This window comes from Neolamprologus multifasciatus, chromosome 22 (assembly GCF_963576455.1).
Source record: "Neolamprologus multifasciatus chromosome 22, fNeoMul1.2, whole genome shotgun sequence".
In the NCBI taxonomy this organism is placed as follows: Eukaryota; Metazoa; Chordata; class Actinopteri; order Cichliformes; family Cichlidae; genus Neolamprologus; species Neolamprologus multifasciatus.
The window spans coordinates 33,957,558-33,978,478 of record NC_140459.1 but is presented as its reverse complement, the minus strand read 5'-3'; the positions used below and the strand labels follow the sequence as shown (position 1 = coordinate 33,978,478).

The 20,921-nt window shown below is 40.6% G+C and overlaps 1 protein-coding gene across 2 annotated transcripts in view; it reads left to right on the top strand.

Moving 5' to 3' along the window:
• LOC146493865 (retinoic acid receptor beta-like) overlaps positions 1–20,921 on the top strand; it is a 229,692-nt gene that overhangs the window by 192,548 nt on the left and 16,223 nt on the right. For both annotated transcript variants that reach the window (XM_085149712.1, XM_085149713.1), the window contains 2 exons: positions 6,306–6,466; positions 16,387–16,563. In XM_085149712.1, the coding sequence (XP_085005838.1) occupies positions 6,306–6,466; positions 16,387–16,563 (338 nt within the window). The remainder of the gene's footprint in view (positions 1–6,305; positions 6,467–16,386; positions 16,564–20,921) is intronic.

Genomic DNA, 20,921 nt, shown 5'->3' with positions numbered 1-20,921 from the left:
ATATAGCGCCAAATCACAACAAATGTCGCCTCAAGGCGCTTCATAGATACAGAGAAAAGCCCAACAATCATATGACCCCCTATGAGCAAGCACTTTGGCGACAGTGGGAAGGAAAAACTCCCTTTTAACAGGAAGAAACCTCCGGCAGAACCAGGCTCAGGGAGGGGCGGCCATCTGCTGCGACCGGTTGGGGTGAGAGAAGGAAGACAGGATAAAGACATGCTGTGGAAGAGAGACAGAGATTAATAACAGATATGATTCAATGCAGAGAGGTCTGTTAATACATAGTGAGTGAGAAAGGTGACTGGAAAGGAAAAACTCAATGCATCATGGGAATCCCCCGGCAGCCTACATCTATTGCAGCATAACTAAGGGAGGATTCAGGGTCACCTGGTCCAGCCCTAACTATATGCTTTAGCAAAAAGGAAGGTTTTAAGCCTAATCTTAAAAGTAGAGATAGTGTCTGTCTCCTGAATCCAAACTGGAAGCTGGTTCCACAGAAGAGGGGCCTGAAAACTGAAGGCTCTCCCTCCCATTCTACTTTTAAATACTCTAGGAACAACAAGTAGGCCTGCAGAGCGGGAGCGAAGTGCTCTAATAGGGTGATATGGTACTACAAGGTCATTAAGATAAGATGGGGCCTGATTATTTAAGACCTTGTATGTGAGGAGCAGGATTTTGAATTCAATTCTGGATTTAACAGGAAGCCAATGAAGGGAAGCCAAAACAGGAGAAATATGCTCTCTCTTTCTAGTCCCTGTCAGTACTCTTGCTGCAGCATTTTGGATTAACTGAAGGCTTTTCAGTGAGTTTTTTGGACATCCTGATAATAATGAATTGCAGTAGTCCAGCCTGGAAGTAATAAATGCATGAACTAGTTTTTCAGCGTCACTCTGAGACAGGATATTTCTAATTTTAGAGATGTTGTGCAAATGGAAGAACGCAGTCTTACATATTTGTTTAATATGTGCGTTGAAGGACATATCCTGGTCAAAAATGACTCCAAGGTTCCTCACAGTGTTACTGGAGGCCAAGGTAATGCCATCCAGAGTAAGAATCTGGTTAGATACCATATTTCTAAGCTTTTCAGCGCCGAGTACAATGACCTCAGTTTTATCTGAGTTAAGAAGCAGAAAGTTAGTGGCCATCCAAGTCTTTATGTCTTTAAGACATTCCTGCAGTTTAACTAATTGGTGTGTGTTATCTGGCTTCATGGACAGATAGAGCTGGGTGTCATCTGCATAGCAGTGAAAATGTATGCTATGTCTTCTAATGATGCTGCCTAGGGGAAGCATGTATAATGTAAACAGAATTGGTCCTAGCACCGAACCCTGTGGAACTCCATAATTAACCTCAGTGTGTGAAGAGGACTCTCCATTTACATGCACAAATTGGAGTCTATTAGATAGATATGATACAAACCACTGCAGTGCAATACCTGTAATACCTACAGCATGTTCTAATCGCTCTAATAGAATATTATGGTCAACAGTATCGAATGCTGCACTAAGGTCAAGAAGGACAAGCACAGAGATGAGTCCACTGTCAGAGGCCATAAGAAGATCATTTGTAACCTTCAATAAAGCTGTTTCTGTGCTGTGATGAACTCTGAAACCTGACTGAAACTCTTCAAATAAACCATTCCTCTGCAGATGATCTGTTAGCTGTTTGACAACTACTCTTTCAAGGATTTTTGATATGAAAGGAAGGTTGGAGATTGGCCTATAATTAGCTAAGACTGCTGGGTCTAGAGATGGCTTTTTGAGTAAAGGTTTAACTGCAGCCACCTTGAAGGCCTGTGGTACATAGCCGATTATTAGAGATAGGTTGATCATATATAAGATCGAAGAATTAATCAATGGCAGGACTTCTTTGAGCAGTTTTGTAGGAATGGGGTCTAAAAGACACGTTGATGGTTTGGAGGAAGTAATTATTGAAGTTAACTCAGAAAGATCGATTGGAAAAAAAGAGTCTAACTTAACATCAATGGAACTAAGAGTAGCTGTAGATAATATTACATCTGTGGGATGATTATTGGTAATTTTTTCTCTAATGATAAAAATTTTATTTGTGAAGAAGTTCATGAAGTCATCACTAGTTAACGTTAAAGGGATGGTTGGCTCAACAGAGCTCTGACTTTTTGTCAGCCTGGCTACAGTGCTGAAGAGAAACCTGGGGTTGTTCTTATTTTCTTCAATCAGTGATGAGTAGTAAGCTGTTCTGGCTTCGCGGAGGGCTTTCTTATAAAGCAACAAACTATTTCTCCAGGCTAAATGATGATCCTCTAAATTTGTGACACGCCATTTCCTCTCCAGATTACGAGTCATCTGCTTTAGGGTACGTGTTTGAGAATTATACCACGGGGTCAGGTACTTCTGATTAGAGACCTTAGTTTTCACTGGAGCTACAGTATCCAGAGTCGTACGTAGTGAGGAGGTGAAATTATTAACAAGATAATCGACCTCTGTTGGGGTAGCGTTCAGATAGCTGCTCTGCTCTGTGTTGGTACAGGGCATTGACGATGATAACAGTGGCTGGATTATATTCTTAAACTTAGTTACAGCGCTTTCAGAAAGACATCTACTTTGATAAAGTCCACTCTCCACTGCTGCGTAATCAATTATTGTAAATGTAAATGTTATCAAGAAATGATCAGACAGGAGAGGGTTTTCAGGAAACACTGTTAAATGTTCAGTTTCTATGCCATATGTTAAAACAAGATCTAGAGTGTGATTAAAGTGGTGGGTGGGTTCTTTTACATTTTGAGAGAAACCAATTGAGTCTAACAACAGATTAAATGCCATGTTGAGGCTGTCATTTTTAGCATCTACATGGATGTTAAAATCACCCACAATAATTATTTTATCTGAGCTCAGAACTAAATTAGATATAAAGTCTGAGAAATCAGACAGAAACTCTGTGTAAGGCCCAGGTGGACGATAGATGATAACAAGTAAGACTGGTTTCTGAGTTTCACAGCTGGGGTGGACAATGCTAAGCATCAGGCTTTCAAATGAATTAAAAGTCTGTCTTGGTCTATCATTAATTAATAGACTGGTGTGAAAAATTGCTGCCACACCGCCCCCTCGACCTGTGCTTCGAGATTTCTGGTAGTTAGAATGACTCGGGGGTGTTGATTCATTTAAACTAACATAATCATCCTGCTGCAACCAGGTTTCTGTAAGGCAGAGTAAATCAATTTGTTGATCAATTATTAAGTCATGTACTAACAGAGACTTGGAGGAGAGAGACCTAATATTTAATAATCCACATTTCACTGTTTTACTCTTTGGTTCAGATGTGGATACTGTATTATTCTTTCTTTGTGATTGTTTAAGTTGTTTGTTTTTTGTCTTTTTGGAAGCAGACACAGTCTCTATGGAGATGGGTTTTTGGGGGGGTAGCAGGAGGAGAGAAGCTGCAGAGAGGCGTGTAAGACTGCAACTCTGCTTCCTGGTCCCAACTCTGGATAGTCATGTTTTGAGGGGTTTAATAAATTTGTCGATATTTCTAGAAATGAGAGCTGCTCCATCCAAAGTGGGATGGATGCCATCTCTCCTAACAAGACCAGGTTTCCTCCAGAAGGTTTGCCAATTATCTATGAAGCCCACATCGTTTCTGGGACACCACTCAGACAGCCAGCAATTTAAGGAGAACATGCGGCTAAACATGTCACTCCTGGTCTGATTGGGGAGGGGACCAGAGAAAACTACAGAGTCCGACATTGTTTTGGCAAAGTTACACACCGATTCAATATTGATTTGACTCCCTCTGAGCAGTTTGTCATATTTGGTGACGGTGGGAAGGAAAAACTTCCTTTAAACAGGAAGAAACCTCCAGCAGAACCAGGCTCAGGGAGGGGCGGGCTCATCAGTTTTATAGTTATTATACCTCTTGAATATCAGTACCAGTATACTTTTCCATTCCTCAGGTATCTTCTGCCTCTTTTGTTGAAAACTCAGTGCCTTTGACTCTTCATCATTTTCATAGTTGCCTTCACTTCCTCATTACTCATCGTCTTCCTGATTTCGCTAGCTGTCCTCCATCCATCATTCTCTACATTCATCATTTCCTCAAAGGACTCTTCTCAACACACTTTCTTCACTTGTTAGCACATTTACATCTCATCAACTTGCTGCCAGAGATGGGCAGTAACGCGTTACTGTAATCCGATTACTTTTTTCAAGTAACGAGTAAAGTAAGGGATTACTATTGCAAAAACGGTAATTAGATTACTGTTACTTTCCCGTAGGAACGCTGCGTTACTGCGTTACTAAAACCGTGATTTTTTGCGAGAATGTCTCATGACAGTGACGTAAGTGAGTGCGACGTTCGTGACAACAGCTGTGTGCAGATCAACAATGGATCATATATCGAGTGCAGAGAGAGTATGAGCGTGCAGCGTTTAAAGCGTGGAAGTACTGACCTTACTTTGAGTTTGATTCCATAAAAAGTGACAAAAACATTAGTGTCCGTTGTGCGTGGGAAGAAAACTTCTTTTTACAGAGAAAAAACCCCTAAACTTCCGAGCAAGCAGCGAGTAGCTACGACGTAATGGGAAACTCACAGAGAAACTCGCAGATTCTTCCACTGACCGCTGCACACCTGCACCAGGGTAACCCTCCGCCTACCCCACTCCTGCTTTACAGGTGAAAATAGAGCAACAGGACCGCTAGTCTTTGACTTTATTTATTTTCTGCTGTGTTTTACTTGCATCTATTTGAAAGAATGAGTGTAAACACACAAAAATATTTTATTTTATGTGCTGGAATGTGCAGAAAATAGGTTTAAATGTTAAACTAATTTCTTCCAGTCAGTGAATGTTGCAGATAATTAAAATTTAGCTTGATGCATAAAGTTAAAAGATTAAAACTAATAAAACAAGTTTTAAAAAGAGACTTTTCCATTTGATTACATTTTGTATGATGGATTATGCAGAAAAAGTAGAATTGGGCTGAAAGATCTATCAGTTTATCACCTATTCAGGTTGTAAATCGTGTTTTTAAAAAGTAACTAAGTAACTAAGTAATTAATTACTTTTGAAAATAAGTAATCAGTAAAGTAACGGGATTACTTTTTGGGGGAAGTAATCAGTAATTAGTTACTTTTTTCAAGTAACTTGATCAACACTGCTTGCTGCACATTGTTTCCAACTCAATCTCTCTAACTATTCGATTCTGTCCTGATTCACATATAACTCATGACAAACCTGTTCCTATAGTTTTTGCCAACTCTCTCCTTTTTGAAGATGTTTTATCTTTTATAACCTTTTTTTAATGTGGGTTTTCTGGATTTTAGTTTTTCTTTTATTGCTCTGGTGTTCTGTCTCTCACCCTTAAAATTAAGCAATCATTAAATTAGAGACTGTTCATTTCTGACTTACAAATTCACAAAGTGATCACATAGTTATTTCCCCATTTATTCCTCCTGAGAGTTTTCATAAAGCGGGACACTATCTTTAGAATCTAAAACCTTGTTTTTGTATGAGGCTGTTAATGTGGTTTTTAATGTGCTAGAGTTGTGTATTTTACCATGGTTTGCGGTGACCGACTTATTTTTGGAACCAACCTAAAGTGGCCTTAGAGGCCTTGGAGTTTCTGTTACTTCCACAATTACTTTATTTTTCACCTCATTTCTGGTCTGTCACCTACAGTCTGAAGCCTATCCCAGCTGTCATAGGGCGAGAGGCGGGGTACACCCTGGACAGGTCGCCAGTCTGTCGCAGGGCTAACACACAGAGACAGACAACCATTCACACTCACATTCACTCGCACATTCACACCTAATGGCAATTTGGATTATCCAATTAACCTATCCCCACAAGCTGCATGTCTTTGGATGGTGGGAGGAAGCCGGAGTACCCGGAGGGAACCCACACAAACACGGGGAGAACATGCAAACTCCACACAGAAAGGCCTGATGTTGGAATTGAACTCAGGACCTTCTTGCTGTGCGGCACCAGTGCTAACCACCGTGCCACCGTGCTGCAAATTCAGTTCAATTCAATTTTATTTATACAGCGCCAAATCTCAACAGCAGTCGCCTCAAGACGCTTTATATTGTACAGTAGATCGTACAATAATACAACAGAGAAAAACCCAACAATCATATGACCCCCTATGAGCAAGCACTTTGGCGACAGTGGGAAGGAAAAACTCCCTTTTAACAGGAAGAAACCTCCAGCAGAACCAGGCTCAGGGAGGGGCGGCCATCTGCTGTGATTGGTTGGGGTGCCTTATATGTTGTTTGCTTCACTAAGAGCTACATTTGTTTAGAGGATAATCCAAATTTTTGTGTTCCTCCAGCTGTTAGAAATGACCGGAACAAGAAGAAGAAGGAGAGCCCAAAGCCGGATCTGTCAGAGCGCTACGAGCTGACAACTGAGCTGGAGACAATCATTGAAAAGATCCGTAGGGCTCATCAAGAAACGTTCCCCTCCCTCTGCCAGCTTGGCAAGTACACGACGGTAAGTATGATTTAACAAGGTGCCTGCACAACGTCATTCTGCAACGAGCATTTAGTTGCATGTTACATTGTTACTTTGACTTTATGCCCCTGTATGGCCATATCCCTGTAAGGCAATGTGTTTCTGTGGTTTGATCCAGCTACTGCACCAGTACAATTTAAATTTAAGTGCATTTTATTTATAAAGCACCAAATCACAAAAAACAGTTGCCTCGGGGCACTTTGTAAATACCCTGCAATAATACATGGCGAGTGAAAAGAGGTAAGAGAAGTCTAAATCTCCCTGTAATGCAACTTGAGACCTCAGATGTATGCCTCTGATAGTCCTCACAGAACCTCAGTGACGATTGTTGTTCCCCTCTCAGCAGCCATATATTGGATATAAATTGTGACGAGTAGAATAAAAGTGCAGCAACCACATCATGATTTTAGCCTCAGAGTTCGATGGTAATAGTGTTTGTTTACGACAGTTTTTATAGAATGCAACAGATTGGAGAAACTAAACAAAAGCTGTAAATACTAGAAGACTTAGCCATTGTCAAAAGCAAATCCTCATCAGGGAGATTCTTGCAGACCAGCAGCTGCCCATCCGTCTGCCTGGGGCTCACTCCAACCTCCAGCTTTTGACATGTCTGAAAAGTGGAATAAATGTCGTAAACCCAACTTGTGTCCTTTTATCCTCGGGTAAATTAAACCACAGATTTAGTTAAGCTGGGTGCTCGCAAGGCCTTTCTCCCCCTTCTGTCATCTGCCAGTAGACATCAAGGCCAAGAGTTATTTAAAGTTATTTAAATGCTAAACTAAACAGCAATGAAATGCCAGATAGTTGGAGACTGCTAATCCACAAAGGGCCTTGTCAATCAGAAACATCAGGACCTGGTTTGTCCAGTCTGAAAGCAGACGAGCTTTCCCACTGAGGGAAGGTTCTGCACTCAGGGTGACATGGCAAAAAAGTAAGAGGTGATAGAAATGTTTAGAAACTCTCCAAAGTACCATCTAAATTCTGTGATGCTTTCACAGGCAAACAGTAGGAGCTGCATTACAGCTGATACATTCATCGCATGTTGAGACAATATTGACCTGATTGTGTTTGTTTTTAACCTAACGGAGAGCGTTTGGTGGCAGGAGAGTTTTAGTCATCTCATCAGATTTCATAAGTGAGTATTTCTTTTAAATCCACTGGCAGTTATAATATGAAGTAATGCCTCTCTTTTTGAGGAAGTGATAATAAACCTCTGAGTAGAGTTGGATATGAGATCTTAAAGGGGAACGAACCGGCTTATAGAACAGCAATTTTGCTCCAATGTATGCAGTTGTATACTGATTCTGTTGTCTCAGTGTACGCAGCGCTTGCTGTTTGTTGGAGCGGTTCGTGCGGTTCGTGCTAATTATACTTGTTTATAGATTGCGAGAAATCCCTCATTATTACAATCGATTGGATCCTGATGCGCCTTTTGATTCGTGCTTGTCTGAAAAGTAGAACGGCTCCCGCTCCCCTAGATTATGTTAAAGCACCAATTATGTGGTGAAATATTCAAATCCTGGTCTGCAGTTATTTAGGAGTTCATTGCTGGGTTAGCTGAGATAGCTGTGCAATTGAGAGGGCTTAGCTCAACAATGAATAATGCTTCATTGACAGTGATGGTAATGAAAAATGAGCCTGGCCGTTTCAAAGACAAAATAAAGCCACACTGGCTGCAGGCACTGATGATGGTGGTATATGCCACTGCAATACAGTGCTCAGCTTGATGATATTTGCCACCTTAGAGTTTTGCGTGCTATCACAATCCTTCACATGTGGTGGCTGCTTTTACTGCCGTTTCCATCTCTGCATCTGCACATGACTTTTTCTGATGTACAGTTTTCACACTACTATGTGTTTTGTAATGTTGCAACTTGCCTGATTTCTTTGGATAAATGTTGGTAAATTAAATCAGAATTCCCCAGCAACTGTCTTGTTTGGTCCTATTGAAGTATGGGACTGGTGTAATTAACTGTGTGTGTGTGTGTGTGTGTGTGTTATTCTCCCGTCCTCTCAAGTTCCCCTTATTCTAGCCTTTCTTACACCCAGAAGGAAGAGCAAGATAAGTTGTTTTAATATCGGCCATCAGCCCAGCGTGCACTGAGCAAACACACACACACGTGTGTGTTGCACCTTCACATCCTCCGTCCCTATGAATCTGGATGTCAGTCAGTTTTAGTGTCTGTAATGCTTTTGTGTGCACTGGAGCTCATTGTCTGTGATTTAAGCACAGCCCTAATGTGCTGCTCACTTAACCCCAGATCATATTTAATGGTCTCTCTCTCTCCATTTATCTGACTCTCTCTCTTTATTGGCTTGTGAATAGATTTCTTGCTTGTGATGGTGTCCAGCATCTGTGCTAACTGCCTCTCATACAACCTCAGACGAATGAATGTGCTGTGAAGCCAGATTCCTCTGGTTGTCTCTGCCGTCTTAAACCAAACTCCACTCTTCCTTATGAGAGCTGCTCTCACTTCCTCCTCACTAATCCGCTGCAGTTCCTGATTCACTAACTGTTTTCTATTTGTCCTCCTCTTGCTCTCATTCATCAGATCTTCAGCCTTTCATCAGGTTTTCTCTGTATGTATTATTGTAGGGTCTACCTTACAATATAAAGCGCCTTGAGGCGACTGTTGTTGTGATTTGTATAAATAAAATTGAATAAAATTGAATTGAATCAGTAGATTCTCTCTAATTGGTAGCACATTTTCATTTGTCCTCAGTCACTCTAACCTGCTGCACATCCTTTCCAGCCTGATCTCTCTGCCTACGTGTCCTTTGCTCCTTCCTTGATGTCTTGCCTTACATACAACTCACTATACATATATGAATTATATATCACAAGTAGGGCTGGGTATCGTCACTGATTTCTAGAATCGATTTGATTCCAATTCACAAGGTCCCGAATCGATTCAATCCACGATTTGAATCGGGGAAATTTTGCCTCAGTCAGAAATATTATCATTCAGATCATGCATCAGTACATTTCCATATTTTTATATCTATAAAAAGAAAGCTGACACTTGTGAGCTTTTATCAAAAGGTGTGAGCGTCACAGCCTTTGTGTCAAAGTAACTGAGGATAAAACACAGAAAAACATGAAGGTGACTTTCCTGGCCTGTATTTCATAAAAATATTCTGCAGTAGATCAAAAATCAAATAAAACCATTAATCAACATATGAACATGACCTGATGCTGCTGGAGTGATGCAGAGCAACGTTACAGAGGTTTTATTAGAGACACAGCTGAGCGTTTTGCAATTTTGCATAATTAAAAAGTTTAAATTTGTTCAGCATTGAACAGCAGAAATGAGGCTTTGTTTTCATAAGTAAAAGGAAAAAAACAGCAGCCGACTTGTGACAGCAAGCAAGCAAATAATGCAGAAAACAGATTTTTAGACGGGAAACTGTTCTTGAAGTACAGAGAGAGAGAGAGAGAGAGAGAGAGAGAGAGCTGTGCATGAAGTGTGATTTTATCCTGGTGGCAGCAAAACAGCAGAAGTCAGAGTGAATTCATGACGATGTTTATGTGAAGCGTAGTTTGGAACTTCTTTTGCTGCTGGTTCGGTCAATATTGTTTGCAGAGAGATTAAACCTGCAGCCGAATCAGCGCAAAAAGGGCGTAAACACAAAGCGCAGAGTCGCCGAAACATCAGAGTCAGCGAGCTGTCGGCTTTCAGCTCGTGTCCGTGCCGTCGGGTGAGAAAGTCACATCTCACTGATTCTGATCCGTCGGCGGGTCCGAGCTTTGTGTTTACGTCTCTGTGCAGAATCCGTGTTCCTGCTCTCATTTACTGTTTTAGCTGTTTGGTGGTTGTTGAAATGTTGTGAGGTTTAATCTGAGGCTCTGGCGATTTAAAAATCGATTCAGGATTTTAATTAATCAATTTTACATTATCCAAGCTAGAATTTTAATCGATGAATCGATAATCAAAACCCTAATCACTATATATCAAACTTACATGTTTCAGATCATCAAACAAACTGTAATATTAGACAAAGATAACCAGAGTAAATAGATGTATTTTTCAAATCATGATTTCATTATTTAAGGGAGAAAGGTTATCCAACCCTGCCAGTTTCACTAAACACACTCAGGCCTGATTACTGACAGACCTGTTCAGTCAAGAAATCACCTAAATAGAACCTCCCTGATGCAAGCTAAAAGATCTCAAAAGCAACAAATATTGCTACGATCGAAGGAAACACCTGAGTCACTGGCAATCATCAGTCTGAGGAGGTTTACAAAGCCATTTCTAAGGTTTTGGGAGTCCAGTGAATCATGGTGAGAGCCATTATGCACAAATGGGGAAACCTTGGAACAGTGGTGAATATTTTCCAGGAGAAGCTGGCCTACCAAAATGACTCCAAGAGCGACTGAGACTCATCCAGGAGGTCAAAAAAGAACTGAGAACAACATTAAGGAACCACAGGCTTCACATGTCTCAGTTAAGGTCGGAGTTCACAATTCAACCACAAGAAAGAGGCTGGGCAAAAATGGCATCTATGTTCAACGAGAAAACACTTGCTGGAAAAGTAAAGAACACAAAGGCTCATCTCACATTTGCCCAAAACATCGTGACAATGCTGAAGACATTTGGGAAAATATTCTGAAGAGACAAAAGCTGAACTCTTTGGAAGGTTTGAGTTAGTTAAATCTGGCATTAAGCTAACACAGCAAAGGGAACATCATACCAACAGTATGTCGGTGGTCTGGGGCTGTTTTGCTGCTTCAGGACCTGAAAGACTTGCTGTGGTCGATGGAACCATGAATTCTGCTTGTCCAGAGGATACACCTTCTTGGCAGTTTTTCTCTCATTATGACAGTAATCATTTGAATAAGAGAAGCGGTAATATTAAAACCATTAACTTCTGCAACTACAAGGCCAGCGTAAATTATTGTGACCTGTCCAAAAATGGCATCCTGGGATCGAGCTTGGTTTTAACCACCCTTACTCTTCCACCCACTGTTCTTCAGTTAATCTGTGGGCCCCCATAAACAGACAAACAAAAACTGTCACTATTTAACAAGATAAACAACATCAGATTAATTTATACAATCTGATCTTTGTCTGCACAATACATGGACATGTAGCATGCAGACATGTTTCTGCATTCCTTGCTGGCTTAAGATTGTAAAATATAAATGCCACTGTAGTTAAATACATATCTGTTATTATTAGATGAGTATGACCCATGGTGGTGTCATTTTGAAAAATATTCCCTTAAGAAAAGAAGCAATAAAACATCATGAAAAGACCACAGTACACATAAAAGTCTACTATTTGAAATGTGCATAGAACATCAAAACTAAAAATTATTATTCTGTACAAAAATGTCCTCCAACAGCGTTAAATGAATTAATATTACTGCAGGAGCTCACTTTAAATACTGTCTTCATTTCTGTTTAATGTTCAGCAAAATATTCCTTACATGAGTGTGTGCGGTGACAGCGAGGACCAAGTAACAACACAGGCCTACATCTAGATTTTTTTTATTCATTTATATAAAAATATTAGTTTAAAAATCAGCTGAATTAAAAGACTGAACAGTGTGTGACATAGTTAACTGTCAATAAGGATGAAGGTGGGGTGTTGGCAAACAGGTAGGCAGACTTATTACTGTCATGGACCATCTCCAAAAAGCCTGAACAGCATTTCAAACCATTAATAAAGTGTCACACTTTAAAAGCCGCTTAACTGTGGGCCACATCAATTCACACATTATGAAAATTTCACAAAAAGACAACAAACACAAGGCGGAAAAATAAAATAAGCTGACTTTCATGTGAGTTGTGAAAATGCAGTACTACAAAAGATGTTCACGTAAAACTTGAAAAACAAATCAACTGCGACTAATAGTGTGTCACCGTGCACTAAATCTAACATAGCAACAAAACCATGAATCATCATCCCTCAAAATGAGTAACAACAGAAAACCTATTAAAAACAACCAGGCTTAGATTAAGAGGGTTATTTATGTTTGTTTGTTTTTTACAAAAATCAGCAATCAGCTAACAACATCATAAGTGTACTCACTCAGCTGAAGTAACATTTTTGTTCAGCTCAAAATGTTGACATGAATGATGAGATCTCAGTTTATTTCAAATAAGTCACCTTAGTCAGCAGCAGAAGTAAAATCTTTCAGCTGGAACAGATGTAGCAGGGATGGAGAGATCCCGGCTTGCTGACGTAACCGTGGGAAGCACTACATATGCCGTAGTCGCCGCACGAAGCAGCAACTGTTCACCTTTCGCCACTGAAGTGGGTCTTCATTAGGTGAAAGACCAGTCGAGTAACACTCCAGCTCGTCTATGTCTATGGGCTCTTTATAGACATCCCCAAAAGAGGAAGTTAAGCAAGTGACTGCACATTTCTCTGTTTCGTTCATTTCCTGCTATTCTTGGTAGATACAGCAGGAGAAATAATTATTAGATCCCTGATAAATTTGTTTGCTCACTTCCAAAGAAATGAGCAGTCTCTATTTTTACAGTAGTTTAATTTTAACAGCGAGAGACAGAGTATCAACCAAAAACCCAGAAACAACACGTTACATAAAAGCTCTGACCTGATTTGAATGTTGCTTTGTGTATATAGCACATGTGTGCATTGGACTGGTAATAAAGAAGGTACCTAGAATTCATGAAGTTATGGTATGAACCCCGAGCAGCTCATCGCATGGTTTAACCTGGTGACTGTCTAGTTCAATAGTAGTCTGTGAGTCACACTGTGTGCACTCCTGCCACATCAGTGCTTCTGTAGGCCAGGGCAACTACACAAACATCTTTAATGTGTCATTCTCAACACAGTTGTGCGAGCTGTTGTGTGAAGCAAAAATCCAGATAGATGTATAGCCATCCATCTATGGATGGATCTTTCTTGACTGTCAAACTCCCATGTCCCTTTTTTGCTGTCAGTTAGTGTTTCCTAGTACAGCCTACTAGTCGATACTGTTATACTTCTGTGAAGTCTACCAGCTGGAGCGCATGCGTATGGGTGCGTTGAGATCTAAATTCTCCATGGATGAATTTACAACAGAAAACAAGCAAACAGAATGCAAAGACAACAGACGAGGCTCTATGTGGATGCCTGCATGCCTGTCTGATGGTGGGTACCCTGCTGGACGTGGAAAGTATAATCCTGGCTTGTGGCCCATTTGTGATCACCACATTAGTTCCTTCACGGGCAAACAGTGACATTGCCACAATCCCGTACCATTTACACCAGTCCTCATAGTATGATTGATTTATTAATATGCATGTTGTTGTGAGGCTGGACCTGTCTGTGGGACAAGTTCAGCGAGGTGGCCACGAAGTGCATTATCAAGATTTTGGAGTTTGACGAACGAGTGCCTGGCTTCACGATTGTTTTATAATCATGCACGTTGTTTTTCCTTGTTATTTTTGCTTTCGGTTGCCGGTTCGATCCCCGGGCTCTCTGTCCTGGTCGTTGTGTCCTTGGGCAAGACACTTTACCCTACCGCCTACTGGTGTTGACCAGAGTTGCCGATGGCGCGATATGGCAGCCTCGCTTCTGTCAGTCTGCCCCAGGGCAGCTGTGGCTACAACTGTAGCTGCCTCCACCAGTGTGTGAATGTGAGAGTGAATGAATAATGGCATTGTAAAGCGCTTTGGGTGCCTTGAAAAGCGCTATATAAATCCAATCCATTATTATTATTATTATTATTTGCGATTACTGCTCCAGGTTGCATCACTTTGCTTTCAGTCTGCCAACCAGTTCACACTTTGCTGGTATCCTGCCGTTTCCATTTGTATGTCTTCTGTTTTCTGGCCTGCTCCTCGCCTGATTGGTTTGCCACACAGTTTGCCTATCCATGTAAAAGTTGTGATCAAAAAATTCTGAAACCAATCAACAGCCATTCATGATTCAACCATCTTCCATTCAATGCCACCTGCTCAGGTACAATCTGTGCAAAGGTCTTTAGTTGCCTTTCATTTCTTTTCCCATTTTGCTGAAATGGGAATTATGTAACCAGTCTGTAAAAAAACCCTCATTCTTTAACACAGACTGAACTTTCTTTAGTTATTATTATTCAGACATAGTTCTTCAAGGACCGTTCTTAAAGGACATTCCAGAGCTCTTCTTTCGATGCTCACTGCCTTTTGTTCCTTTCTCTGTCACAGTAATCTCACACTGCTTCAGTAAAGTTAAGGTCTGGGGCAAAACTCCTCATAGTGTTTCATTGTGTTCACCTATCCAGGTGTGCTTTTACTGCACTGGCAGTGTATTTGGGTTGATTGTCATACTGGCGAATAACATTTTCCAACATAGCAAATTGGTATGGTCCGGATCTGGCCCACACAATGTGCTTACACATGGCCCACATACCACAAAGAACAACGGCCCTTTGGTGGCCCAGACCTGGTTTGCCAGAGGTGGCCCACACATGGGCCGGCACAAGCCAGTTGCAGACACACTGCTGGCCCTGTGCTGGCCCAGAACAGTTGCAGCTCTGGCCCCAGATGTCAGCCTAATGTGTACCTTAATCAAGCCATGTAATAACAGAACATAATAGTGCAAAAGTAACATGACGAAACTCTGTTCAGACAGTGAATGGACTGATTCTTATATAGTGTTTTTCTGCTCACCGGGATTACTGAAAGTTCTCTATACAACATTCACACACTTTCTCTAAACTGAGTGCTTCCTAACTACATTCACACTCTCAACATGCAGACTGGAGGAGGCAGGGATCGAACCACTAACCTACTGATCAGTAGGTGACCTGCTCTACCTCCTGAGCTTCAGCCACCCGGTGGGAAACATGAGTAAACTGTCACTAGGTTTTGGATAAAGTGTACACTCACAAACCTGTCAAACCTGCATTTGAAACGAACGTTGGCCACCATAGCAGTACAGTATTGCAACATGGCATTTGGGTCTTCTAACTAAAATAAGAAAATAGGGACATAAATAGCGCCATCATTGCCAGACCTGGCCCACATCTGGTTGACAGACACCCTGCCATGACACCAGTCAGTCAGAGGTGCCAGCTTGATGCCGGATCGAAGCCAGACCTGTCTGCTATGTGGGTTTGTATATTACACAGTGGATCAAAATCTGATAGTTATGTGAATAAACATTCTCTGTCATGATATTTAACAAACACACATGATCTCTGAGAGACAATCACTTGTTCACATTTTCATCTCAAATATTAAACCTGACTTGACTGCATTTAAGCCGTAAACAGAGTTCTGCTACTGAACAAGAAAAAATAAAATCATAAAATAATTAAAGCAAAATAGAAACACAATGAGTCTAGGATTCATCTTGGCCAATAACTCAAGAAATAATCAGGACAAATCACAGCAGAGGTGAAGGTCACAGACTATGTTATGATTTGAAGTTAACAATCTGTTGTGATGATTCTCACTTTAACGCACTGGTCCCATGAGACATTATCTCAGGATTGCCTTCCCCTCTTACAGTTCCCGACTCTGGCCCTTCATTTGCCATTACTTTCCTTTCTTTCCTCCCCTGAATCACTTTTACTCTTTCCTGTTTTTATTGCTCTATGGATTCCAACCACCCTTGCCTCCCTGTCATCTTTGGATAGATTCTGCACCATATAGCTGTATTAATGATACCCTGGCTTCAAACTGCTCTGCACTATCTGTCACTGCTCCATTGCTGCATCCCGTCATTGCCAAAGCATCCCTCTGACACTGTTAGGCTCATTATCGCAGGGCCTAGCCACCAGGCTCAGTACAGCATATTCACAACAACAATCTTTGTGTTTTTGAGAGCTATGGTGAATATTTTCTATATGCACGTCTGAGACATGTGGAGCAGAGTGAAGAGATCATTAGCAGCAATGACGACAGTAGCTGTCTGTTGGCCTGACACTGCTCTCTGTGTATGCGTATATATGTGCAGAACTCGAGTGCAGACCACCGTGTGAGGCTGGACCTAGGACTGTGGGACAAGTTCAGCGAGCTGGCCACTAAGTGCATTATCAAGATTGTGGAGTTTGCCAAACGAGTGCCTGGCTTCACGGGGCTGACCATTGCAGACCAGATCACACTACTGAAAGCTGCCTGTCTCGACATTCTGGTGGGTGCTTTTATTTTGAAGAAGCAACGTTATTATTTGGTGATTGGACGATGTTTTCTTTTGTACTGACCTAACATTGATGCGTCTTTTGTCAAGGTGGAAAAGACTTGGATACATCTCAGCCAATCATAATTTTCTTGAATCACAATTTTTTAATATACAAGGCCAACAATGTACAGTCAAGATCAGTTTATCAATACTACCATATCATCTCCTGTCTCACAATGTGCAAAACAAATACGTAAATTATAAATGGGGAAAAAAGAGAATAAAAATATGGGATACAAATTCAAAAATATGAATATTGATAAAGAAATATAAGAATTGATTAAACCCTATTATTATTGCAGTCTATATATAAAAAAATGATGCATGCTAGGATGAGTATACCCTATACACAATACTGCAGTTTCTGTATTAAATCATATGCAGAATATAGGCACTGTGTCCCTGTCCAGGAGATACTTCTCATTTCCTAATGTGGAAAATTCTTCTGAATACTTTTGCTGAGGCAGCTGAAGCAAGCAGTAAACATAGAGCACTGGCATTTCCTTTAATGTAGGACAAATTGTGTTCTGGTTTGTGAACCTGAATCATAGCGAGGTGCTTTAAATTGTAAGATAAAGAACCTACAATAAAAGAGAGGAAACCCCAACAAACATCCCCTTTGAGCAAGCGCGTGGCAACAATGGGAAGGAAAAACTCCCTTTGAATGGAACCTTGGCAGAACCAGACCTAGGTATGGGGGAGTCATCTACTGTGACTGGGGGTGAGGAGAGGGAGGGAAAAGAAAAAAACTATATAGGAGAGACAGACATTAATAATATGTAATGATTACATGCAGAGAGCTGTATAAACACAATGTGAAAAAGGTGATTGAAGAAGAAATACTCTTTCTTACATGGGAATCCCCGGCAGCCTACGTCTATTGCAGCATAACTAAGGGAGGATTCAGGGTCACCTGGTCCAGCCCTAACTATATGCTTTAGCAAAAAGGAAAGTTTGAAGCCTAATCTTGAAAGTAGAGATAGTGTCTGTCTCCTGAATCCAAACTGGAAGCTGGTTCCACAGAAGAGGGGCCTGAAAACTGAAGGCTCTGCCTCCCATTCTACTTTTAAATACTCTAGGAACAACAAGTAGGCCTGCAGAGCGAGAGCGAAGTGCTCTAATAGGGTGATATGGTACTACAAGGTCATTAAGATAAGATGGGGCCTGATTATTTAAGACCTTGTATGTGAGGAGCAGGATTTTGAATTCTGGATTTAACAGGAAGCCAAAACAGGAGAAATCTGCTCTCTCTTTCTAGTCCCTGTCAGCACTCTTGCTGCAGCATTTTGGATTAGCTGAAGGCTTTTCAGGGAGTTTTTAGGACTTCCTGACAATAATGAATTACAGTCATCCAGCCTGGAAGTAATAAATGCATGAACTAGTTTTTCAGCGTCACTTTGAGGCTATGTCCACACTAATGTGTTTTCGTTTGAAAACGCATTGTTTTTTCTCCGTTTTGGCCCCCAGTCCACTCTGAGACGTCGTTTTCCTCAAGGAAAAACGCAGCGTTTTGAAAACGCAGCTGTCCCGTCGCAGTGTGGACACACGAAAACGCAGACTTTCTAAAACGATGACGTATTTTAGTCATGTGATGCAGTCATGTGACCAAATAAACAAAGATAGCGGAGGGCATTATACAGTGGTTGTTTTGATTGCTCTCAATTTTGACAGCCCTAAAAAAGATGACTATCAGTTTGTACGTGCTCCAGATAGCATTTCTTCAAATTCTTTAATTCTCACTCGCTTTTGCGCAGGACTGGAACGTAAGCGTTTTCATCTGTTTCAGTGTGGACGCACAACTCTGTGAAAACGACTGAAAACGCTAGTGTGAACGGGGAGCGTTTTCAAATCTATCCGTGCTAGTGTGGACGTAGTCTGAGACAGGATATTTCTAACTTTAGAGATGTTGCACAAATGGAAGAAAGCAGTCTTACATATTTGTTTAATATGTGCGTTGAAGGACATATCCTGGTCAAAAATGACTCCAAGGTTCCTCACAGTGTTACTGGAGGCCAAGGTAATGCCATCCAGAGTAAGAATCTGGTTAGATACCATATTTCTAAGCTTTTCAGCGCCGAGTACAATGACCTCAGTTTGATCTGAATTAAGAAGCAGAAAGTTAGCGGCCGTCCAAGTCTTTATATCTTTAAGACATTCCTGTAGTTTAACTCATTGGTGTGTGTTATCTGGCTTCATGGACAGATAGAGCTGGGTGTCATCTGCATAGCAGTGTAAATGTATGCTATGTCTTCTAATGATGCTGCCTAAGGGAAGCATGTATAATGTAAACAGAATTGGTCCTAGCACTGAACCCTGTGGAACTCCATAATTAACCTCAGTGTGTGAAGAGGACTCTCCATTTACATGCACAAACTGGAGTCTATTAGATAGATATGATACAAACCACTGCAATGCAATACCTGTAATACCTACAGCATGTTCTAATCGCTCTAATAGGATATTATGGTCGACAGTATTGAACGCTGTATAAATAAAATTGAATTGAATTGAATGCAAATTATTGTGATGTCACAATCGCAGAATAATACAATAACAATGTGCTGTAAGGATTCAGGATTTAACCAGAGACTATAAACCTGAAATCTGTGTAGGACAGCTGATCTGGACAAATGCTTTATTTATTTCCTATAAGAGATCCCAAGATGTTCCAGTTCCTGTGTTACTGAGCAGATCCACGTTTCACTCTTTTTAAATAGCACATTGCAACATTGCAACATTTAACACTTTTATTTGTTACAGATTCAGCAGAGGGACGTCACTCACAGTGTGTGCACTGCTGAGAAAAAGGCAGCTTGTTTCAGTTCGTTGCTACTGTTTGATGAAAATACCGGCGTTACTGAAGAATGATAGTTGTGGCTCACATCTAGGCACAGGCTCTAAGTCATACAGTTTTGGCTCTGTGATAACAGTTTGAACCATCCAGTGCTGATTATGCATTCATAAACTCTTCTAGTAGCAACTTTCACAACCACAGTAGGCATACGGCATGTATGTAAAAGTAAACAGCACAGTAAATCGTGTGCCACAGACATTGCATTTCTCATTGACTCATTTATATATTCTCCTCCTGAAAGTGAAACTTACAAATACACCATGAGGCCAGCAGCAAAAATACTCCAAAAATACTAGTTGTGACACTGAGCCTCTTTAAAGCGAGGTACCTTTTTACTGCTTAAAGGTTTTTGGGTGCCTCAGTAAAATAAATCTTAAGTCTTAGTCTTAAGTAATAAATTAAATTAAATAATAAATTAAATAATAATAAATAAAAAATAAAAAAATAATAATAAATAATAATAATAAATAATAATAATAATAAATAAAATAAAAAAAAATTAATAAATTAAATAATTAATTAAGTAAGTAAGTAAGTCTTAAGTCTTAAATCAATTAAGTAAATCTTGACCTAAATGTTCCTTTAAAATTCCAACCTTATTTTTTCACAGGCCAGCCTGTGTTTATATGACCTCTGTAGAACAACAAGGTTCAAACATGTGTCAGATGTGAGTTTCGTGGTCCATCTTCTGCACATTGTAATTTCAACAAGGCGGATATCCAGCATCATTGTTAAGGAGACTAGTGTAAGGTTGTTCCAATTCTCAGTGCTCCGCTCTCTTTCCTAAGCCCTTATCGATTTTCCTACCCATCAGAATTTGGGTAAGAGGTTAGGAAAGATAGGAGGTGTTTTTGGAGCAATGATCAATTCCAGCTGGAAGCTGTCAATCAAAGAGGTCAGACATCTTCCACTAGGATCTACTTGGATGAGTTATCAGAAAATTCGCCCAGCTGAGACTTACGAAGGGAGAAACAATCAATGTGTCTTTTTTTATTTCTATTTGTAAAATAAATATGCTTGTCGATTATGTAAAGTTAGCAATTTCATCATGAGTCTGCAGTGACGGATTTGCTTTTAGCCTCAGGTGGCCAGTGGACATTGATGGCTATTGATGTAGTTGCAGCTAAATCACACAGGATTTCAGGACTTTTGGTCGCTACATTATTTATTATTCTTTATATGTGTTTGTTAACAGGTTAGTTTTGGGGCTTTGCTGTAGCTGAGTTTGAGACTTTGTGCTGGCCTGTCATACTTGTCAGGTGTGACAAAGCAGTGTAATGAACTCACAGGGACACACGCGAGGTGAGAAGTTGAAGGCCGACCACGATGAGTTTCTGGCTCTGACTCAACCATCAACATCCGCTCACCCGCACGTTTTTATGGTGAAGGGCGTAGATATTATGCACAAGGGCTGGGTGAGGGAGTGTCAGGAGAAAGATCAAACACTTTGTGGGTA